Source organism: Pecten maximus, chromosome 2 (genome assembly GCF_902652985.1).
Source record: "Pecten maximus chromosome 2, xPecMax1.1, whole genome shotgun sequence".
In the NCBI taxonomy this organism is placed as follows: domain Eukaryota; kingdom Metazoa; phylum Mollusca; class Bivalvia; order Pectinida; family Pectinidae; genus Pecten; species Pecten maximus.
The window spans coordinates 45,236,042-45,259,180 of NC_047016.1; the positions used below are offsets into that span (position 1 = coordinate 45,236,042).

At 36.6% G+C, this 23,139-nt stretch overlaps 1 protein-coding gene across 1 annotated transcript; it reads right to left on the reverse strand.

Moving 5' to 3' along the window:
• Positions 1–1,190: 1,190 nt before the first annotated feature.
• On the reverse strand, positions 1,191–23,098 carry LOC117322229 (ubiquitin carboxyl-terminal hydrolase 1-like). Its single transcript, XM_033877009.1, is given in 10 exon segments — positions 1,191–3,988; positions 5,379–5,483; positions 8,478–8,664; positions 9,042–10,639; positions 11,176–11,279; positions 14,059–14,121; positions 19,442–19,581; positions 21,135–21,250; positions 22,943–23,055; positions 23,057–23,098. Coding segments are annotated over 10 exon segments (2,829 nt in total). The 5' UTR covers positions 23,084–23,098; the 3' UTR covers positions 1,191–3,612.
• Positions 23,099–23,139: the final 41 nt, after the last annotated feature.

Consider the following 23,139-nt stretch of genomic DNA (forward strand, 5'->3'; position numbering starts at 1 on the left):
TTTTCCGATAAGAACCATAACATTAAGTTTGTCCGGACAACTCCTCCTAAATTTATGTGTCGATTCCAATTAAACTTCACACAAATATAGAGGACTATGTGTAGATGTGCATGCAGCTGTTTAAATTCCGAAAATTTGGTAGCCATGATAACTGGTCACTAGTAACATGTTTTTCTTGTCCGAATAACTTCTCTTAAACCTGTGGACCGATTTTCACTAAACTCCACATGAATGTTTGGGAACATGTATAGATGTGCATACAGGTGTTTAAATTCCAAAATTCAGTTGCCATGGTAACTGGTCATAATCAGGTTTTCCTTGTTTACATTAAAATTTTTGTTGTCGCCATGACAGATTGCAGAGTTATTAGTCAGCCATCCTGGCTACAGTTCTAGTTTACCTTGTGCTTCCTTTTTCATATACATGTATATGTATTTACATATAAATGTACCCGTATGTAAATGTATTTATTTTAGGTTATCATTTCACGTTGATAACACTCAACCAATTTCTGTTCACCTCACAATGTATATTATTATACAGAGTACCGTCATCACTTCAAAGCTCAGCAATATGCATATTTAAATAGGTCTGGATTTGTAATTTCTGACCCTACACACCACATAAAATGATAGATGTGCAATGCAGTGTTCTCAGTATTTTCCCTTAAAGTTCAGGATAAAAATATTGAGGTCAGAGTCAAGTCTTCTAATTTTCCTTACCGTAGATATACATACTTTTATTACAGAAAGTATTCTGAAATTTCATAGTCCTGTCAACTGCCATGCATTGGTCCATTTTCATGTCACAAATTGTCTAAATGCCCCGAGAATGTTATTTTCAAGATTATAATAACAAGGTCCGAGAAGTTCCGGACATAAAAGATCAGAAAATACCATCAATGAAACGTCAAGACAATACTGCTTGTTAAGACATTTTATTTTGTTGTGTGTATATTTTTTATGTTCAATGAAAGATTTCAAACATCTTTAATAAAATACAATACATAATTTCATTTCCCTGGTATAATAGCAGCCCATTTGTTATCAAAACATATACTTTATCTATTTTAAAATACAAAAATTTCATAAATAATGGAGCATCCAATTCCAATCATAATGCATAAAATTGGATAAATTTCATCAACAAGGATTTTATCCTCTAGCTGCTTAATGTTGTGGTCTCTGTTCTCACTAACATGACTAAAATTACCTCAGTTCCAATGGTCCCATTTATTATTTCACTAACATGACTAAAATTACCTCAGTTCCAATGGTCCCATTTTATTATTTCACTAACATGACTAAAATTACCTCAGTTCCAATGGTCCCATTTTATTATTTCACTAACATGACTAAAATTACCTCAGTTCCAATGGTCCCTATTTTATTATTTCACTAACATGACTAAAATTACCTCAGTTCCAATGATCCCATTTCATTATCTCACTAACATGACTAAAATTACCTCAGTTCCAATGATCCCATTTCATTATCTCCCTGACATGAGGTGATTTAAGTCAATTCTCATGGTCCCATTTCATTAGCTATCTACATTTTAACAATTCAGACCAACATTTACAATATACATTCAATACAAGATGTATTAATAACAATACAAAGCTAAATGTACAATTATTGATGGGCGACTATGTTCCCCATAAAATATGTATACATACGAATCAAAAGAACACTTGCTGTGCTGTTACAATTCACAAAATAGATTACTCCTGAGATATATGTTGGACGCATTCAGTCCCATTTCGATGTACCTTTCCTTTAGAGAGCTGTAAGGTGAGCAACAATACCAGACTAAACGGCATGACATCCAGTTCACTCGCTGTTCCTACACAACTTCAGATAATGCCCGTTAGTCCATTCATGACTAAATATGTGTTATCGACACAAGAACCACTTCTAAGAAGTATTAGCACGACTAAACTATGCAAAATATTTGTTACACATGAACCAATATTTCTATATACTGAAATTGTCCCAAACTTCAGTAATAACATGGAGTATCAAATTGTTTCTTAAAGTAAACAAAATAAATATATGTACCGGTATTTCACATTTGTAAACTATTCTGAGTAGTGGTATTGTAAAGTACAAACTTATATGTTAATTACAAATATCATACACATCTAGCCACCCAAAACTTGATGTCACTTTTAAAATCTGTCGCAAGAAGTAAATTATCAATAAAAGATAGATAAAAGTAAAATCAAAAGTGATATTTATGCCATGGATACTAATTTAAGGAGAGAATTGTGATTTGTTTTAACTATTCTCAGGAATAAGATATGTGATGACAATATACACTACAGCAGTATGTGGACCATCTATAGCCTCATGAGTATGTTAGTCAAAATTGTACGGTGATATTCCTCAAAGCCAGCCAGAAATGTATGGAACTTGTCCAGAAAGAAAAATATCTTTCCAAAATTATCTTCTGGAGGATGAGAGGTGAGGATGAGAGGTAATTTTGATTCTATCTTCTGGAGGATGAGAGGTAATTTTGATTCTATCTTCTGGAGGATGAGAGGTAATTTTGATTCTATCTTCTGGAGGATGAGAGGTAATTTTGATTCTATCTTCTGGAGGATGAGAGGTAATTTTGATTCTATCTTCTGGAGGATGAGAGGTAATTTTGATTCTATCTTCTGGAGGATGATAGGTAATTTTGATTCTAAGACTGCACCACCCATCAAATATCAAAACATTTAGTATAAAGAATAATAGAAAAATGGGGCTTTATACCCACCACTCATCAGGTCTTAATACAAGTGCCCCTACATGGATAATTCTGGAATAGAACATATGACAGCTGTCTATTTGGTGAATCAAAGCTGGAACTAAAGCTGATAGGCAAAGATCGTCGAAGACACGTGGTACATTTTGCAAAAATGTTTAAAATCTTAAACATTAACATGTAAACTCTTTCTAATTTCACAAAGAAAGCTACATAAATCATTTCACAACCGAAGTTGTATTTAATTGTTTAAGATTCCGTGTGTCAATTTCCAAGATTCCTATATATCACTTTCCCTGCTTTACTTGAAGCTTTTTTAATATTTAAACATGCTGTGTTGTCTTCAATCATCAAATTACTCACTCTGTTACAAGTCAAATGCTATTTAAAATATGAAAAAAGTTTATCAGTCAAATCTCCAAATCTCCTCTGGTATTGACCTGGATTAATCAAATATATATCCAAACTGAAGACATATACATTAATTCATAGAAACTGGAAAAGAAATAAAACAACATTGTTCTCTAAACTTAATAAAAAAAAAAAAAACTCTTTTTTAGAATGGCTAAGACAAGGTCACAGATAACTTATAATTAACTGTCATGGCTTTTTCTAAATTCACAGTTCTCTACTACAAGCAAAACAAGCATTTACTGATCATGAAACAAATAAGAAATAAAGGATATATAATGGTAATTTGAAAGAAGTTATGTTTCATTAAAAATACTCTCATAACTTTTTGAAGCATGCAACCCTCACGGAACTATTATAAATATGTACCTCATCATACATTCCATGATTTGGTAGATAAGAGGAATAATCCAGAGTGAGGCCCAGAAGGCCACTAAACAGACCATAATATTACCAGTGTACCCCAGGTATAACGCGATGATAAAACAATACGTAAGGTGTCCCCAACAACAACCCTCCCACTCCCTTCAGAAGGTCACAGAATTCCTGCCTGCTGTACATACGAATTGTTTCGTCGTCACATTCTAGCCACTTTTCCTCGTACATCTGTTTGGGAACACTCGGATACTTTGTTCCCAGTCCGGATCGTTTAGTATCCCCGGATGGACTTTTGAGGACACTGGACGATTCTTTACTGGTCACTTTTGCCGTGGATTCCATTCCACTAAGTCTGGTTGGACCACTGCCTAGGACCCGGACATAAGCGAGGTAGTGACCGGACGTTAGAGTGACCCCTGCATGAGTCACCAATCCATACAACATGTACCTGGAAATGGAGAATACAAAATTTTCTAAATTAGCCTTTTCTGCAAATTAGTTTTTTGGTTCAAAATTGCATGAACAGTCATTGATTTAAGAAAAAGCATGTTTTCAGTTTTCTCCTTACTGTTTAAAAGTTAAAATTAATAATGAACATGGGCAAAACAAATGCCTCTATATCTATATCTTAAATGATATGCTCAGAAGTTGTGTGCTAATTATCAAGAACATTCTTTATAATTATCTAAAAATAAGAAATTATATCTAAAAGTTTCCTCTTTCTGTATTCATTGTTTCTAGTTTTTGGAAGGCACACAATTTTTCTACTCCAAGGCACAATATACATGTACATAATCCTCCATTTCGCTGTTTTTATTCGGCTTTGCTTCCTTGTTGAATGTCATCTCTGTTTCTCTGTCACACTTTAAGTTGTTTCTTATTTGTATTGCAGAAAAATGTCTGTGGTTTTTAATTCATCTTATATCATTTTCTTTGTTTCCTGTGTTTCAAAACGGACAAAAATAGGCCAGTTCCTATCGTTATATCCCTGGACTCTGGTCTCCTTCCCGATCATATAACTTTTCCCATTTTTGTTTGATACCTCGCACACTTCTAATAAATTTGCTACTACTTAATTTCTACTTCCTTATGTTTCTTTCCATCTTGAAGGGATGGTTATGGTACTCCATAAAGAAGAATTATTTCAAGTTTTGTTATTTAAGCTTCATATTTCTGCATTATTAATTACACCTCTCTTCGTTTATTCTGTCTGTGAGTATATAGTATATATATATTCATTTCAACCGTCACTCTGCATGGAGCACAAAACTAAATCATAGCTGATTTTGATAGGATTTCATATTTCCTGGAATCAAAATCCAGACATCTGATGCAGAAATGGTCGAGCCATCGATCACACTTCATTAACTTTTTTTTCTTCTCTTTAACACATCTTGCAGTTAAACTGTTTCTCCATCCACGCGTCTTTGAATTACACTTCCCAAGTTCCAAGACTGATCCCAACTGGGAAGCCTATTTCATAGTACTTTTTGCTTTTTGTCATTCTCCGTATTTTACAAATAATTTTGCATCTAATTATCCACACTTGTTATGTCCTCCTGACCGATTCCATACTGATGTGTTGATATTCTTTACCCTCTATATTGGTAAAGTTACCCTGTTGGGTACAGAGCATCGGAGACAGACAGAAACCACCGGTAAAATTACCCTGTTTGGTACAGAGCATCGGAGACAGACAGAAACCACCGGTAAAATTACCCTGCTGGGTACAGAGCATCGGAGACAGACAGAAACCACCAAGATAAAACAAACTTCAGACAAAGACTAGTGAAAGTGCCAAGATTTGTGCCATATTTGTTATATTGTACACAATTTACCTGTGATCTGGACGGCTGCAAGGACTGGGACACTTGTACCGTAGACACGGCAGAGACAGCGGGATAGTCACATGGTCATTGATTTTAGACACATAGCCGTACAGTCTGTAAATGTAACAATATCTAAAATTATAACATTGAATTTCAAGTTATTCTAAACTTTTTTTAATCTCATGTTACAGTTTATGTATATGGCATTGGATTCTGTTTAGTACATGTATTGAACTGATGGGGGGTTTATAACATTCTTAATAGAACTGTGTTATGATGATGAAACATCACAATGTAGTATCTCTTTGTACATATAGTGGAACATTTCTAAACTGTTCATGTACTGTAATATTTGGCCGGTTTAGAGAGGGTTTGGTTTGGAGAGCTGATCCATTTTGACAGGTCAGAAACCGGAGATAAAATTGATCAGATGAGGTTTTGTGTTGTTGAAGCAATTTTAATATTATGAAAGTAATAAGTTCATAGAATACAGAATCTATAACAAGAGCACCGTAATGCTCGCTTCATTGTCACTATATATATATCTAGCTAGCTAGCTTCCTACTAGCATAAGGAGGCGAGTTCGTCACTAACTGGTATTGCAAAATACCAATATCTGAACAATAAATATGGCAATATTTAAAGGTAAAATAGACATTGTTTAAATTAGGTTTTGCATTATAGTAAGCATTGAAATTATCATCATGCAACATGTTCTGACTCCGGGAAATAATAGTTAATCCACACAACAATTATTAGTACCCTATACTAGAACTAAAAGAAGTTTACCGATGCCTTTCAACACATGCACCAAAAACATAACATCAGATTCCAAACTCCGTGTACCAAAGGTTAAAAAAGTATTCTTTTTTCTCCAAAAATTATCTTTCTGACCCCAGGAAGTAAAAGTTAATCCCACAGCAGCTCTCAAACCAAGTATAAGAACCCAAGTACACTTATAAAGCAGTTTACTGATGCATTTCAACAACTGCACCAAAAACTTAACATTTAGAAACCAATGCGGATACCAGTGCCAGGGTGAAAACATAGGCTCCTCCTCTCCTTGAGAGGTAAGCTAAAAACTAAACTACCGTAAAAGCATTTAATTTTGTTGGGGTTAAATTTTGTGGTTTATGCACGTAAACAAATTTGTTGGGATTTTATTTTATGGATTCATTATATTGTGGTATATATCAGGTTTTAAAATAAACGTGTACTACATTATCAATTGTGACTCTGGTAGGTAAAATTATTCTAGTGAAAAGTCCTGCGACAAAACACAGGTAAATATATGCACAGGTGGAGCGAAATGTAATCACTGGATAGGGGTCGATCAAATCCGTCCCGATTGAGTTATACACAACACGATATGGTTAGAGTATTATGTATACTCACATACATGTACATGGCTTCAGACAGGCCAGTATTATTTGAACTTTGTACTTTGAACAAGAGGCCCAGAGGGCCTGTATCGCTCACCTGGTTTCATGAGATATGAAACAAGAACTATGCTTAAGTATATTTGCCACTGGTATTGCTATGTCAATATATATCATATGCATTTTATATGGTTACATGAACATTTTTTTTATTGTAATTCTAAAAATGTCAATTTAGCCAAATTGATCCCTTTTGGCCCCCGGGGGTCAGCCCCACCAATTGTACAATTTTGAATCCCTACCCCAAGGGGATGCTACCAAGCGAATATGAGCGATATATATATATCCATTGCTTAGTTTCAGAGAAGAAGTTGTTTATATCAATTTAGGCAAATTGACCCCTTCTGGCCCACCCCTCAGCCCTCAGGGGGGTCAGCCCTATCATTTGTACAATTTTGAATCCCTACCCCAAGGGGATATTACCAGTGAAATATGTGAGATATCCATTGCTTAGTTTCAGAGGAGATGTCGTTTATATCAATCTAGCCAAACTGGCCCTTTTTGGCCCCGCCCCTAAGACACCCAGGGGGTTAGCCCCACCATTTGTACAATTTTGAATTCCTACCCCAAGTAGGTGCTACAAGGCAAATACGTGAGATATCCATTGCTTAGTTTCAGAGGAGAAGTTGTTTATATCAATTTAGCCAAATTGACCCTGTTTGGCCCCCTCAGCGCCCCGGGGGGTCAGCCCCACCATTTGTACAATTTTGAGTCCCCACTCAGTAGTGATGCTACCAGGCAAATATGAGCGATATCAATTGCTCGGTTTCAGAGAAGAAGTCGTTTATATCAATAGAGCCCAATTGACCACATTTGGCCCCGCCCCTCAGGCCCCTGGGGGGTCAGCCCTATCATTTGTACAATTTTGAATCCCCACCACATCGTGATGCTACCAGGAAAATATGAGCGATATCCAATGCTCGGTTTCAGAGAAGAAGTCGTTTATATCAATATAGCCCAATTGACCACATTTGGCCCCGCCCCTCAGGCCCCTGGGGGGTCAGCCCCATCATTTGTACAATTTTGAATCCCCATCACATAGTGATGCTACCAGGAAAATATGAGCGCTATCCAATGCTCGGTTTCAGAGAAGAGGTCGTTTATATCAAAATAGCTAAATTGACCCCTTTTGGCCCCGCCCTAGAGGCGCCCAGGGGGTCAGCCCCATCATTTGTACAATTTTGAGTCCCCTACCCATAGGGATGCTTCTGACCAAATTTGGTGAAATTCCGATCAGCGGTTATGAAGAAGAAGTCAAATAAGTCAATTGTTGACGGACGGACGGACGACGGACGGACGGACGGACGGACGACAGACGGACGACGGACGACACGGTATGGCATAAGCTCACCTTGGTCCTTCGGACCAGGTGAGCTAATAATTCGTGTCCAGTCAGGCAGTGGCAATTATCAGTGACACAGGTGAAGACATACTGACAGCCAATGAAATTTGTTGTTTCAGATAATGGTTTAATTGTATATATCTATATACAGATTTTCAAATTGAAATCCCTAATCTATTTCATTATATTAATTTGAATTTTATTTCCGGGTTTTCTAATACCACAAAATAAATGAAACTAAATCCCCAACATTTTTTTGTGCTTTTACAGTACTTTTGAATTATTACTGTCAGTTTCCATGAGACACTCTATTAGTTTTGCTTTTACCCGGATGAAGCAGAGAATCGCTTTAAGTGAAGCGAGAGAACATTAGGCAAGACTTCGTAGTGGAGGGAACGTTCTGCCTCTACATGTCGTATACAGTTGTCACAATAATACTTATTCTCATCTCGTAGTCGCTCAACCTCTGAAAACGCATCCATCATCTTCTTCAGACAAGAGTTGTCATCTTCATCTGTTCAATATTTAAAATAAAATGTTTACTATCATTCAGATTCATGGCAGAGGAAGACTTCTTGGATCAGATATTCAAAATCAATTATTTTGATTAGGCCCTACTGAACTACTTCAATACAATAATATTGTTACAAATGTTTGGAAATGATAACAGAATGTGGCATGGTGCAAAAACATGACTATTTTATGTTTCATATCAGCCTGAGCAAATTTTTCCAAAAAAAACAAAAAAAACAAAAAAAAACAATCTTTGTTCAAGAATTATTTCTTTTATATTCATTTCTTTTCTATGAAATAGGTTTGTGAAAACTGTGGAAATGAAGGGAAATTCTGTAAAAAAAAAAATGCAGGGGTACTAAACTGACATCAAATTACCTGACTCCATGTCTTCATCATTATCATCATCACTTTTTTCTTTTTTCAAAGGAACAGAAATATCATGAAACTCTTCAATACGCTCTCTTGAAAATTCACACTCGAGACACTTAGTCCTCAACATCATTTTTCCCATGAAAAGATTTTCAACGAAGTCCACCTTGCTTGTTTTTGGACAAGGTTTTACACAGAGTTTTCCAGAATGAACACCACTCTTGTACTCATTGTGTGAAAAGTCTAATTTTTGTTTGGCGTTTCCAACCATGACAGAACTTTTAGAAGAACTTGGTGTCTTCAATGGAGACAGAGTTTTTTCAGCATAGTGTGCACTCACAGACTTTTTGGGACTGTCACAAACATGGTCACATTTCTCTAGTTTTAATAAAGGTTGACGGCTCTGTTTTGGAGAATTGGTGACATGTGCTTTAATATTTCCACATTTTAGTTTCTGAAATTCTGATGACAATTGAAAGCTGTTGCTTTCAGATATATTTTCTTCCTTAACTTCTACATTGTTGACCGATTCCTGATTCATCAAGTTGTCCTTGGGAGGGGTTGAAATAGATTTCTTTTCTGGACTTTTGGCCTTTGGAGGATCAACAGTTTGAATTTTCTCCTCTTTGACACTGAAAGCCGTCAAAACTTTCCTCTTTTTTGACTTTGCCATGGACTTATTTGACATGTGGATGTCTGGCGACGATTCCTCTAATACACTACCTGATCCATTACTAGAACTGTTATTCTGGTTGTTTCTTAACGGGGCTCCCCTCATTCCCAGACGCTTACAGGGTTTCTCACCTGTTAGCAGACTTAAAATACTTGGCTGTGAATTCTTTGTACCACAGTTTTCCGATTGTCCTCCTTCAGATTTCACTTCCCCGTTGATACCGCCGTTTAACAAACCTTTGGTTGTACATCTTGCTGAATTAGCTCTATTTATGTCTTTCTCTGTTTTAATCAGACTTTGAGGTTCAGCTACATCCTCCTCTGCTGACTTTCTAGTTCCCCTCCGCCGTCTCATTACAGATTCCCCATCTATCTCATCTAATGCTGCAGATTTTTTATCCCGAGTTTTTTTCACTGGAGATGGTGGTTTTGTTTGTTTTGATCTTAACCTTTTTGGCACGGCAGAAATATTTTCTTTCACTTCCTCTTGCTTACTGTCAGTCTCAAGGTTCGAGGCCTGGTGATTTTTAATGCCAATTTTCACACTTAGCTCTGGTATGTCAGCTTCCACAACATCCATAGTTACCTCAGATGAGGCCGTTTTTGCAGATTCACTTTTCTCTATCTCATCCAAGAAGTCTGTTTTTGGTAATGATTTGGCAACTTCCACAGGTGGAAGTGGAACAGCTTTCTTCACAGATATGTGATTTGGCACATCTTGTTTCAAGTCATTCTTTTCAGACTTGGCACTAGACAGAAACTTCTGCATGATGGGGTTGAGAGGACCTTTAGCCTGAGGTAGAGCACTAGGAGGTAAGCGACTCTTGATTTTCTTTATTTCTTTAACAGCATCCTGTAAGTAACACAACATACATCGAAGTAGTTCCTGGGCGTCGTGCTGGAGATTCCCTTCAAACATCGGGTTCAGCTCCCTGAAAATAAAGACAACTGATTAAGAATGAAATGCGCCATCTCAGGGGTTGACACTAACTTAATCACCTTGACAGACCGCCGGGCTGCCAGGTTTTGGAATGAAGCAGCCCGGGCTGCCAAAAGTGGTGCCCCTCTTGAGGGATTTGGGGGCATTGTCCCTCCAGCCTTACCCTAACACCGAGGAAAAAATTGAATGTTCTAGATGTAGTTTCCTGCATTCCAGTTAATTCTGATCATAAAAATAATAGATCTTACACCAAAGGGTTTCATGAAAAAGGTTTTGAAAATAAATAAAATTATTGAACTAAATGAAGAAAACTTTAGCTGGACATTATACATTTGACTGAAAATGTTGGCAGCCTACAGGGCTGCTGGTCTGGACATTCTGGCAGCCCGACCAGGCTGTTAAGTGTCAATCCCTACTATATACAGAATCACTCCGGTATAATTACCCCAAGTAATACACAGTAACAACTAATCAAGTCAATTCTGTGTTTTTATATTTTGTATGTCACTCTTGTTACAGTTGCCTCACCTAAGAGTGTTGAGAATCTTGTCAGGTTTAATTGCCATAGACATTACATCCGAGCTAGCGACTTCAGGGTGCTTCGACTCTCTTCTCTCCATTCCTTTGTACAACTGTGAATCACAACAACAACATATATACATGTACACACTAATACATTATGATAAATATGTATAATACAAAATTATAATAAAATTGTTATGAAATTTGATTTCCCAGACAACATTAACACTAGAAAATGTCCATAAGACATAATTGCCCCTGCTACCATGTTAAAAAGATTTTCTATATATATATATAGTAAGTGTGACCTTGCCCTTAACTTTGGGACCCTCAAAAACACAACAATGTCCGAACTATACTCCTATGTGACCTTTGTATAAAGTTTGAACAAAATCTTGGAAATAAAGGAGCCACACCCTTCGTTTATACAACATTAGTTCTCCTTTTCCCAATAATGCTCCAGACCAAACTTCATCGAAATCCATTCAGGCGTTAGGTTCTAGAACGGATTTATAGGAAATGTTGACAGACGACGGACGCTGCACCATGGCATAAGCTCAATGACACTTTGGGCCAGGTGAGCTAAAAACCAATGACAGGGTGACAAGCTCCCCCTCTCTTAGAGAGGCGAGCTAAAATGTGTGGACCATATGCAAAATTTTATACGGTACAGAGCAACCCGCTTATTTGCATAGCCCATTTTCCATGACAAAATATGCAAATAACCGGAGTACAGAGCAACCCGCTTATTTGCATAGCCCTTTTTCCATGACAAAATATGCAAATAACCGGAGTATTCGTATAGGCGGAGTTGGGTATATTGGCCCCTCTTATACACTATGTAGATCGTCAGGTAGGTACTCAAAACGGGCGCTATATGATTGTTTACGTTATTTGCATTAAAAACATATTTAAAAAAAACATTATTTAAAATATAAGAGTAAATACGAAATAAATGGGTTGTTATTCTTTGTAAATGTACAAATATTTGCATATACATTTGTACTTCATCGTTTACTACTTGTCACTCCGAGTCTGTGTCCGATATCGGTCATACACGCGTGGGTTGGCACTACGATGTACAATGTGATCGTTTCAATAAACATTCATTATCGTCTCGAGATGTGTTTTGTTCCTGCTATGAGTATATTAGTTGTTTGATCATAGATGATGAACTGCTTAAGCAATAGACTGTCTTAAATGACCGTGAGATGTGCATTGTCGTTTGGGTTTGTTTTGGAAAAAGGCGCACACACACAAAGAGTTGTCGTTCCTTACACATATGCCCCCACAATGCAACGCGCCTAGTAAACAATCATGGCGATCGCAACCTGCCTCAGCGAGTGTTCAAGTGCACAGAACACAGGTTTGGATCGATGCTATAATAAATAAACAAATCTCATCAAAAGATGAGACATATCAATATTTTATTCAGTAATTCTTCTTCACAATGCTACTGATATGGTCTGGATAATAACTAAATGTTGATATCGATGCATCGAACATAACCTGTTTTGACGAAGTGGGAACCAATGATTAGATAACGTTGTAAATCGTGTCGAATCAATATGTAAGTTAAAAACACTTTTCATAAAACTTTTATTACGGGAAAATCACAAAAATACCCTAAAATCAATTAAATTTTTTCGATTTTTTGAAATTTTTATATGCATATAAGCGGGAGTCGGTGTTTTAGTCGATGCAAATACACGGGATTAAAATACATAGATAAAGAAGAAAAAAATCGGGACCTGAGAATTTTATGCAAATAAGCGGGATATTCAAATAACCGATATGCAAATAAGTGGGCTCCTCTGTATTCATATAGGTGGAGTTGGGTTTGGGCCCCTCTTATACACATGTAGATCGTCAGGTAGGTACTCAAAATGGGCGCTATATGATTGTTTACGTTATTTGCATTAAAAACGTGTTTAAAAAAACATCATTTAAAATAAAATAGTAAATACGAAATATATGGGTTGTTATACTTTGTGAATGTACAAATAAAATACAATGTACTTGCATACACATCATTGTTTTAAATACTACTTGTCACTTTCGGTCCGATATCGGTCATACACGCGTGGGTTGGCACTATGATGTACAATGTCATTGTTTCAATTAACATTCATTATTGTCTCGAGATGTGTTGTGTACCTGCTATGAATATATTAGTTGTTTGATCATAGTCTTATATGACCGTGACATGTGTATTGTTGTTTGGGTTGTTTAGGAAAATGGCGCACGCACAAAGAGTTGTTGTTCATTACACATATGCCCCCACAATGCAACGCGTCTAGTAAACAATCATGGCGATCGCAACCTGCCTCAGCGAGTGTTCAAGTGCACAGAACACAGGTTTGGATTGATGTTATAATAAATTAACAAATCTCATCAAAAGATGAGACATATAAATATTTCATTCAGTAATTCTTCTGCACATTGCTACTGATATGGTCTGGATAATAACTAAATGTCGATATCGGTGCATCGAACATAACCTGTAATGACGAAGTGTGAACCAATGATTAGATAACGTTGTACATCGTGTCAAATCAATATGTAAGTTCAAACATTTTTCATAAAACTTTTATTACGGGAAAATCACAAAAATACCCTAAAATCAGTTAATTTTTTTCGATTTTTTTGGAATTTTTCTATGCATATAAGCGGAAGTCGGTGTTTTAGTCGATGCAAATAAACGGGATTAAAATACAAAGATAAAGAAGAAAAAATTTGGGGCCTGAGAATTTTATGCAAATAAGCGGGATATTCAAATAAGCGATATGCAAATAAGTGGGCCCTCTGTATATAGAAAAGGACCATGCGAATACCGTATTCCTGATTCTACTAATTACCCAGAGTAAGGTATTATATATCTGTGTATACCTTGTGTAGGTGTTTCATCATATCACATGTCTGGGATTGAGATAACTCGTATGACAGGTCCTCCTGTAAAAATAAAATACATATAACTTCAATACTCGCTGACCAAATCAACAATTTTACTGTACACGCTGACCAAATCAACAATTTTACTGTACACGCTGACCAAATCAACAATTTTACTGTACACACTGACCAAATCAACAATTTTACTGTACACGCTGACCAAATCAACAATTTTACTGTACACGCTGACCAAACCAACAATTTTACTGTACACGCTGACCAAATCAACAATTTTACTGTACACGCTGACCAAATCAACAATTTTACTGTACTCGCTGACCAAATCAACAATTTTACTGTACACGCTGACCAAATCAACAATTTTACCCGAATCAACAATTTTACTGTACACGCTGACCGAATCAACAATTTTACTGTACACGCTGACCGAATCAACAATTTTACTGTACACGCTGACCGAATCAACAATTTTACTGTACACGCTGACCAAATCAACAATGTTACTGTACACGCTGACCAAATCAACAATTTTACTGTACACGCTGACCAAATCAACAATTTTACTGTACACGCTGACCAAATCAACAATTTTACTGTACACGCTGACCAAATCAACAATTTTACTGTACACGCTGACCAAATCAAAATTTTACTGTACACGCTGACCAAACCAACAATTTTACTGTACACGCTGACCAAATCAACAATTTTACTGTACACGCTGACCAAATCAACAATTTTACTGTACACGCTGACCAAATCAACAATTTTACTGTACTCGCTGACCAAATCAAAATTTTACTGTACACGCTGACCAAATCAACAATTTTACTGTACTCGCTGACCAAATCAACAATTTTACTGTACACGCTGACCAAATCAACAATTTTACTGTACACGCTCACCAAATCAACAATTTTACTGTACACGCTGACCAAATCAACAATTTTACTGTACACGCTGACCAAATCAACAATTTTACTGTACACGCTGACCAAATCAACAATTTTACTGTACACGCTGACCAAATCAACAATTTTACTGTACACGCTGACCAAATCAACAATTTTACTGTACACGCTGACCAAATCAACAATTTTACTGTACACGCTGACCAAATCAACAATTTTACTGTACACGCTGACCAAATCAACAATTTTACTGTACACGCTGACCAAATCAACAATTTTACTGTACACGCTGACCAAATCAACAATTTTACTGTACACGCTGACCAAATCAACAATTTTACTGTACACGCTGACCAAATCAACAATTTTACTGTACACGCTGACCAAATCAACAATTTTACTGTACACGCTGACCAAATCAACAATTTTACTGTACACGCTGACCAAATCAACAATTTTACTGTACACGCTGACCAAATCAACAATTTTACTGTACACGCTGACCAAATCAACAATTTTACTGTACACGCTGACCAAATCAACAATTTTACTGTACACGCTGACCAAATCAACAATTTTACTGTACACGCTGACCAAATCAACAATTTTACTGTACACGCTGACCAAATCAACAATTTTACTGTACACGCTGACCAAATCAACAATTTTACTGTACTCGCTGACCAAACCAACAATTTTACTGTACACGCTGACCAAATCAAAATTTTACTGTACACGCTGACCAAACCAACAATTTTACTGTACACGCTGACCAAATCAACAATTTTACTGTACACGCTGACCAAATCAACAATTTTACTGTACACGCTGACCAAATCAACAATTTTACTGTACACGCTGACCAAATCAACAATTTTACTGTACACGCTGACCAAATCAACAATTTAACTGTACACGCTGACCAAATCAACAATTTTACTGTACTCGCTGACCAAATCAACAATTTTACTGTACACGCTGACCAAATCAACAATTTTACTGTACACGCTGACCAAATCAACAATTTTACTGTACACGCTGACCAAATCAACAATTTTACTGTACACGCTGACCAAATCAACAATTTTACTGTACTCGCTGACCAAATCAACAATTTTACTGTATACTCAGGGCTGTGAGTAATGTAAATACACTGTATAATGTACTTAAGTTAGTCAGATATTTAAAACATTACTGTATACTCAGGGCTGTATAGTTAGTCGGATATTAAAAACACATTACTGTATACTCAGGGCTGTATATATATACGGTAAGTAATGTAAATACTGATGTTAGTCAGATATTAAAGTTATGGAAAACAATGACAATGAAGAAGAAATGGAGCAAAATAAATATATCCCCATATTTCATTTTGTAAACTGTCTTGGTCTTGATACCATGACAACTAATTACAAATATTTTTCAGAAAATTTAAAATTTGAGATCTTCACAAATATGCTGGGCTCCATCCCAGGAAGCTACTGGCCCAATAGCATCACTCAAGATCTTGATTTTGCTGAAAACAAGAGGCACATGGGCCTTAACGATCACCTGAATTTTGATATATTTTGGAAGATTTGATTCCAGAGACTTTAATTTGAAGTCAATGTCCTGGCATACTAAAGGCCCAATATCAGGTCTCTGTGCCTCTTGCTTAATGAGAAATTGTTTAAAGACTATTAGCATATTTGACCCATGTGACCTTGAAAGTAGGTCAAGATCATTATTTTGAGTAATCTTCATAGCCCTTCATCCCAGCATGGTGTTCAAAATAAGCCGGCGACCGGCGCATTTCACCGGCTACTTTGCTCCCGGCGCCGGCTACTTTCAGATGTCTACTTACATATTAAAATGTTGTGAACCGTATTCTGACTTTGGGGAGTTCGGGAAACAAATAAAACACAACCTTATTTATATAATATTCAATGATTACTCATCGTTCACTTGTCCATGCTGTCAAAACACCGTCGGAAGAAAACAACAAGCTTCTTCACGACACCGATCAATGTTAATCTAGGTAGTGTACATGTGTGTGATGCTTTTTTCGCGCTGCGATAAAAACGTCTGACTGACCAAGAGTTACAAGCACATGCTTCCGGTTCATCATGAAACGAATAATTGACTTTTTTGAAGTCTCTTCAAGGAAAAAACAAAAGGGTATGTTATTTAGATGCATTTGAACTGTTCATCGTCGCACAATGGTACAATATAACCGTATGATTAACTATGGAGTGCGATCCTCTGAAGAGAGATGATTACCAACGTCTGACGTGATTGACATGTAGTTGGGTCACACTACGTAACTTACTGACACAGAATCGGCGTAATGAATTAAAATTATTACGCACACAATAAAGAAGTAAAATCACAGCCTTTAATAATGTATTTCGTGTTTTATATATCATTTTTCTTTAATTTGCGTTTTTTAAGATGTTCAGTTTCAGTTACATGTTTTGGAACTGTGACCTTTCTATTAAAAATGACACAAGACATGACTGTACAGATATCATTAATTCTTCACAAAAACTTCTAAATAAAACAAAAACACCAGTTCGTACACTCAGAAGTTTTACAATACATATATATATATAAAATGTACATGCAAAAAGGTAAAAAGTGCATTTTTTTACTGCTAAATTATTTCCCAAAACTACTGTTATATAGTGGGAAAACCCATATTTGGCCTCTTTGATTTAAAATTTTCCTGGGGGAGACCCCCCATACCCCCCTCTCATACTCTCCCCCCGCGATGCCTTCGGCGTCGCTGTTGGCTGCGTGCCTTTGGCATACATGGTGCCACCTACTATTTCTATTGTGCCAGCTACTCTAAAATCTACTGAACACCCTGTCCCAGCATGCTACAGGCACAATATCAGGTCTCTGGGCCACTTGCTTAATAAGAAGTTGTTTAAATCTTTTAGCATATTCGACCCCTGTGACCTTGATTTAAGGTCAAGTTCATTCATTTGAACAATCTTGCAGGGCTCAGATAGAATTTTTAGAACAACTAGGCACTGTGCCTAGTAACAATAGTACAAGCACTCGGCACTATTTGAAATCCACTTGGCACCAAATAGCTAACTTGTGATTTCATCTTGTTTTAAGTTAAGACTTTTATATTGTATGTCCTTGTGTGAGTGCATACATCTTATCATGTCTTAATAATATATTTAGTTATAGAAGAAAGAAAACATCACAAAATTATCTTTTGTAAGTTTTTAATCTCATAGAACCAGTACCTATAAAAAGTGTCAACTAAGTATCTGCAAGATTGGGGCACTCTGTACAATATTAACAGTTCGTGATACTCCAACAATGTTATAGGTTTTACATGTATACAGCGCAGTCGGCAAAATCATTTCCGATAGAAAAAGGGCCGACCAGCAGCCTCTTATATTATAGGAGTACAGTTCATGATATCTTAAATGTCGGATTTCGTCATCCATTCTTTATGGAATTACCCTTCATCTTTCACCCTCACTTGAGTCGTAAAGAAACTAAACAGGAATACGCTGCAACCTCAAAAAACACATACGCACTTGCCACACACAATCATGCATATCGCACGCACAGGAGGCAGTCCATCTGTTAAATGAATCAAACCAAACTAAACCAAACACTTATGTCATTTCGATCTCTAGTTTGTCGGACTTCCTCATTACCGTCATTTAACGTTCGTCAGTGATTGTTTTGAAAAAGAAATCAACGAGCCGCTCGCTCGTTGTTGTAAAGGAAGTTGTGAAGAAACGCCCGCATGCGCACTGGTTTGTTAACAGCATCTCTTTGATGTTTTATTATCAGACGCATGCTTTAGTAAATTACAAGCGTTTGAACGACCCGGCCCGTACTAGTGAAGTCATTTGTAAACACATGTCACGTTAGCCTAAGGTATGTGTATGGTTCATCTTATCGACATATTATGATATTAAAATCTTTTTAAAAAAATGTCTTTGGATTAGTAACAATTCGACACAGTGTTATTACTGTGTGTTCTAAACTTTTGCTCGGCACTAGGACGAGTCTGACCCAACAGTTCACTCGGCAATGGACTGTTTTGACCCGGGCAAGACGAGTGGTTTATCGGAGCCCTGTCTTGATAGCCCTTCACCCCAGTATGCTATAGACCCCATATCAGGTCTCTGGGCCTCTTCCTTAATAAGAAGTTGTTTAAATTTTTTTAGCATATTTGACCCATATTTGAGGTAAATGCCTCCATAAAAATAAGAGTTGTCGACAGGCAACTTTGTCAGTTGTCAAATGACGTCAAAAAATAACTTCGTCCTGGCAAGCTAAAGTTTTGAATCTACTTGCCTTGCCATAGGAACAGCACTCCCAAAGAGTTCGTGCAGCTCTCCTTTTAAACTTACCAAAAACAAAATACTAGTTCAGAAATGTAAAGGTGTTAAGGGGACTATCAAGCTAAAATGGAACACACCTCAAAAACTTACATGTAATTCTTTAGATGCCGTGTCCTGTTTTTGCCACTTCTCTACAAGTACAATCTCACTGTGTAAGTCGTCCAGTCCATCAAGAAAGCCTGGTGTATACCTCAGTACCTGTAGCACACTGTTCAGGAAGCAGGTGTTCCCTACAATAGAAATATATACATCGTTAACCTAAACAGGTATTCTCTATGGTTAACCTAAACAGGTGTTCTCTATGGTTAACCTTAACAGGTGTTCTCTATGGTTAACCTAAACAGGTGTTCTCTATGGTTAACATCCACAGGTGTTCTCTATGGTTAACATAAACAAGTGTTCTCTATGGTTAACCTTAACAGGTGTTCTCTATGGTTAACCTTAACAGGTGTTCTCTATGGTTAACCTTAACAGGTGTTCTCTATGGTTAACATCCACAGGTGTTCTCTATGGTTAACATAAACAAGTGTTCTCTATGGTTAACCTAAACAGGTATTCTCTATGGTTAACCTAAACAGGTGTTCTCTATGGTTAACCTTAACAGGTGTTCTCTATGGTTAACATCCACAGGTGTTCTCTATGGTTAACATAAACAAGTGTTCTCTATGGTTAACCTAAACAGGTATTCTCTATGGTTAACCTAAACAGGTGTTCTCTATGGTTAACCTTAACAGGTGTTCTCTATGGTTAACCTAAACAGGTATTCTCTATGGTTAACCTAAACAGGTATTCTCTATGGTTAACCTAAACAGGTGTTCTCTATGGTTAACCTAAACAGGTATTCTCTATGGTTAACCTAAACAGGTATTCTCTATGGTTAACCTAAACAGGTATTCTCTATGGTTAACCTAATCAGGTGTTCTCTATGGTTAACTAAACAGGTGTTCTCTATGGTTAACCTTAACAGGTATTCTCTATGGTTAACCTAAACAGGTGTTCTCTATGGTAACCCTAAACAGGTATTCTCTATGGTTAACCTAAACAGGTGTTCTCTATGGTTAACCTAAACAGGTGTTCTCTATGGTTAACCTAAACAGGTGTTCTCTATGGTTAACCTTAACAGGTGTTCTCTATGGTTAACCTAAACAGGTGTTCTCTATGGTTAACCTTAACAGGTGTTCTCTATGGTTAACATCCACAGGTGTTCTCTATGGTTAACCTCCACAGGTGTTCTCTATGGTTAACCTTAACAAGTGTTCTCTATGGTTAACCTAAACAGGTATTCTCTATGGTTAACCTAAACAGGTGTTCTCTATGGTTAACCTTAACAAGTGTTCTCTATGGTTAACCTAAACAGGTATTCTCTATGGTTAACCTCCACAAGTGTTCTCTATGGTTAACCTAAACAGGTGCTCTCTATGGTTAACCTAAACAGGTATTCTCTATGGTTAACATAAACAGGTATTCTCTATGGTTAACCTAAACAGGTGTTCTCTATGGTTAACCTTAACAGGTGTTCTCTATGGTTAACCTTAACAGGTGTTCTCTATGGTTAACCTTAACAGGTATTCTCTATGGTTAACCTAAACAGGTATTCTCTATGGTTAACATAAACAAGTGTTCTCTATGGTTAACATAAACAAGTGTTCTCTATGGTTAACCTCCACAGGTATTCTCTGTGGTTAACCTTAACAGATGTTCTCTGTGGTTAACCTCCACAATGTGTTCTCTATGGTTAACCTCCACAGGTGTTCTCTATGCTTCACTTTCAAGACTCACTTACCTAAGTTCTCCAGGGAGCTGACAGCAGGAACAACGTTTTCTTCCTGATCTGAATCATCAGCAGTTTCCTCATTCATAGAAATTTCTTGAACTTCTTTACTTTCTCTGGAAGCCTCTCTACAAAAATAAACATGTCTTCTTTAATAATAAAATTGGTGATTTTTTATGCGTTAGTTAAATAGCATGAATAAATATTTACAATTATATATTGTTAATGCTTTATTTGAATTAAATTCAAAACATATTTCATTTTAATCAAAACTGAACTGAACACTACAGTAGTATTTTTTACAGTAGTCTTTAATAGTTTTAGAGTATATATGTATATACAACTTTTCCTGCAATACCTATGCCTATACTTCAAACACTTGCAGTAAGCCTTTGAAAAATTGATAAACCTGTTCAAACTAGAACTGTCATCAGGGGCCAATTCCCTAAGATGAAAATGTGGTATCTATGGCAATGAAACCAAAGCAGTTTAAATTTAAAGTCCCTAAAACCCAAACCAATTTTCATAGAAATCAAACAATATCTAAATTTTGACCAATCAGAATCTTCCATATGGTTACTATGGTAACCTAACCCACACAGTTGAATTCACAGTCCCCTAATACCACTATTTTTACCAATCAGATGCCCCTTTGTGGTTACTATGGTAATGAAATATATTCAGTTGAATTTGCAGGCTTGTAATACTCTTATAAACCAATTTTCATATTGGCATATATGGCATATTGGCATTGCCAGTGAAAGACCAAAATGTAACAAGGACGGCCTGGTATAGGTACAATGAAACATTGAATCTATAAATTGGTAAAATTAAAGCATTTTATTTCATTTAATGTTGATTGATCATCTTTCTTTCTTCATTTCATGATAATTATGATCATTATTGTGAAGCAGATGGCCATTGTGTAAGCCCTGAAATTAAATAGTACCATATGTTTCATTTGTGATACAAATGTTAGACTATATCTACCTTGTATTCTACTTCCTATCAGAGGCCTCACTATTGAGTCTCTGCATGGTTATATGTTTTATTTGAATCACAAACTACCAGGTATTATAGTCAAACCCGTCATGTGACCTTCCAAGGGAGCCAATAAAAAAGGTCACAAAATGACAGGTAGTCCCTAAATCCAGGTTCAATGCGAGTGGCATGAAAAGAAATGTTCCTAATTATTTCGCCACATATATCAAATTTATAAAATACAACTGCAAATATGAAAATGGAATTCATCTGTCATCAAATAAACAAGCATGCTGTCCACTACCTGCCCCTGCTAAAAATAGTAAGTGACCTTAACCTTGACCCCGAAACTTGGTCTTGATCTGTAGCTACTCATGCGCTATATACATACCAACTTTCACCAACATACCTTGAAGCATGGCTGAGAAAAGTGTGGAAAACTGAGTGGACGGACGGAAAAATTGCCCAAGAAAAGTTAAGTCCGAAACACGCAAAAATTTCAAAAAATAAAATCATTTTCCCAAATTAGATCCAGATTAGCCTTGTTAGACCCCACAAGTACACACATGCCATATATTAGGACAATACTACATCATCTGACTGTACTGTAAACCACTGAGGAAACTTGTATAAAAACTTAAACCTAAAGAACAGACGGACGGATGCTGGACAGACAGATGGACTGACACTGGACAGACAGACGGACGCTGGACAGACATATACAGATGAATTTCGACAAGTGTACATGTATAATGAAGTAACTTATTCACTAACAATACAACACTGCATGTACATTGTTAAGATATATATAACATAAACTTTCTTTTTTACTACATTACTTTGTTTCCTTTTGGTTTTCATCTTTTTTATCAGAGCCAGGCAATCTATCTTTTTGTGATGTTCCTGCCTTCGGGAACCTCAGGGACAGACGGGGACGTTTCCTCAGCGGTCCCTGGTGATTCAGCATCAGCAATCACCATCTTGTACAAAATCCTATAGACTGGATCACTTCTCTGTTATACTTGTCATCACATAT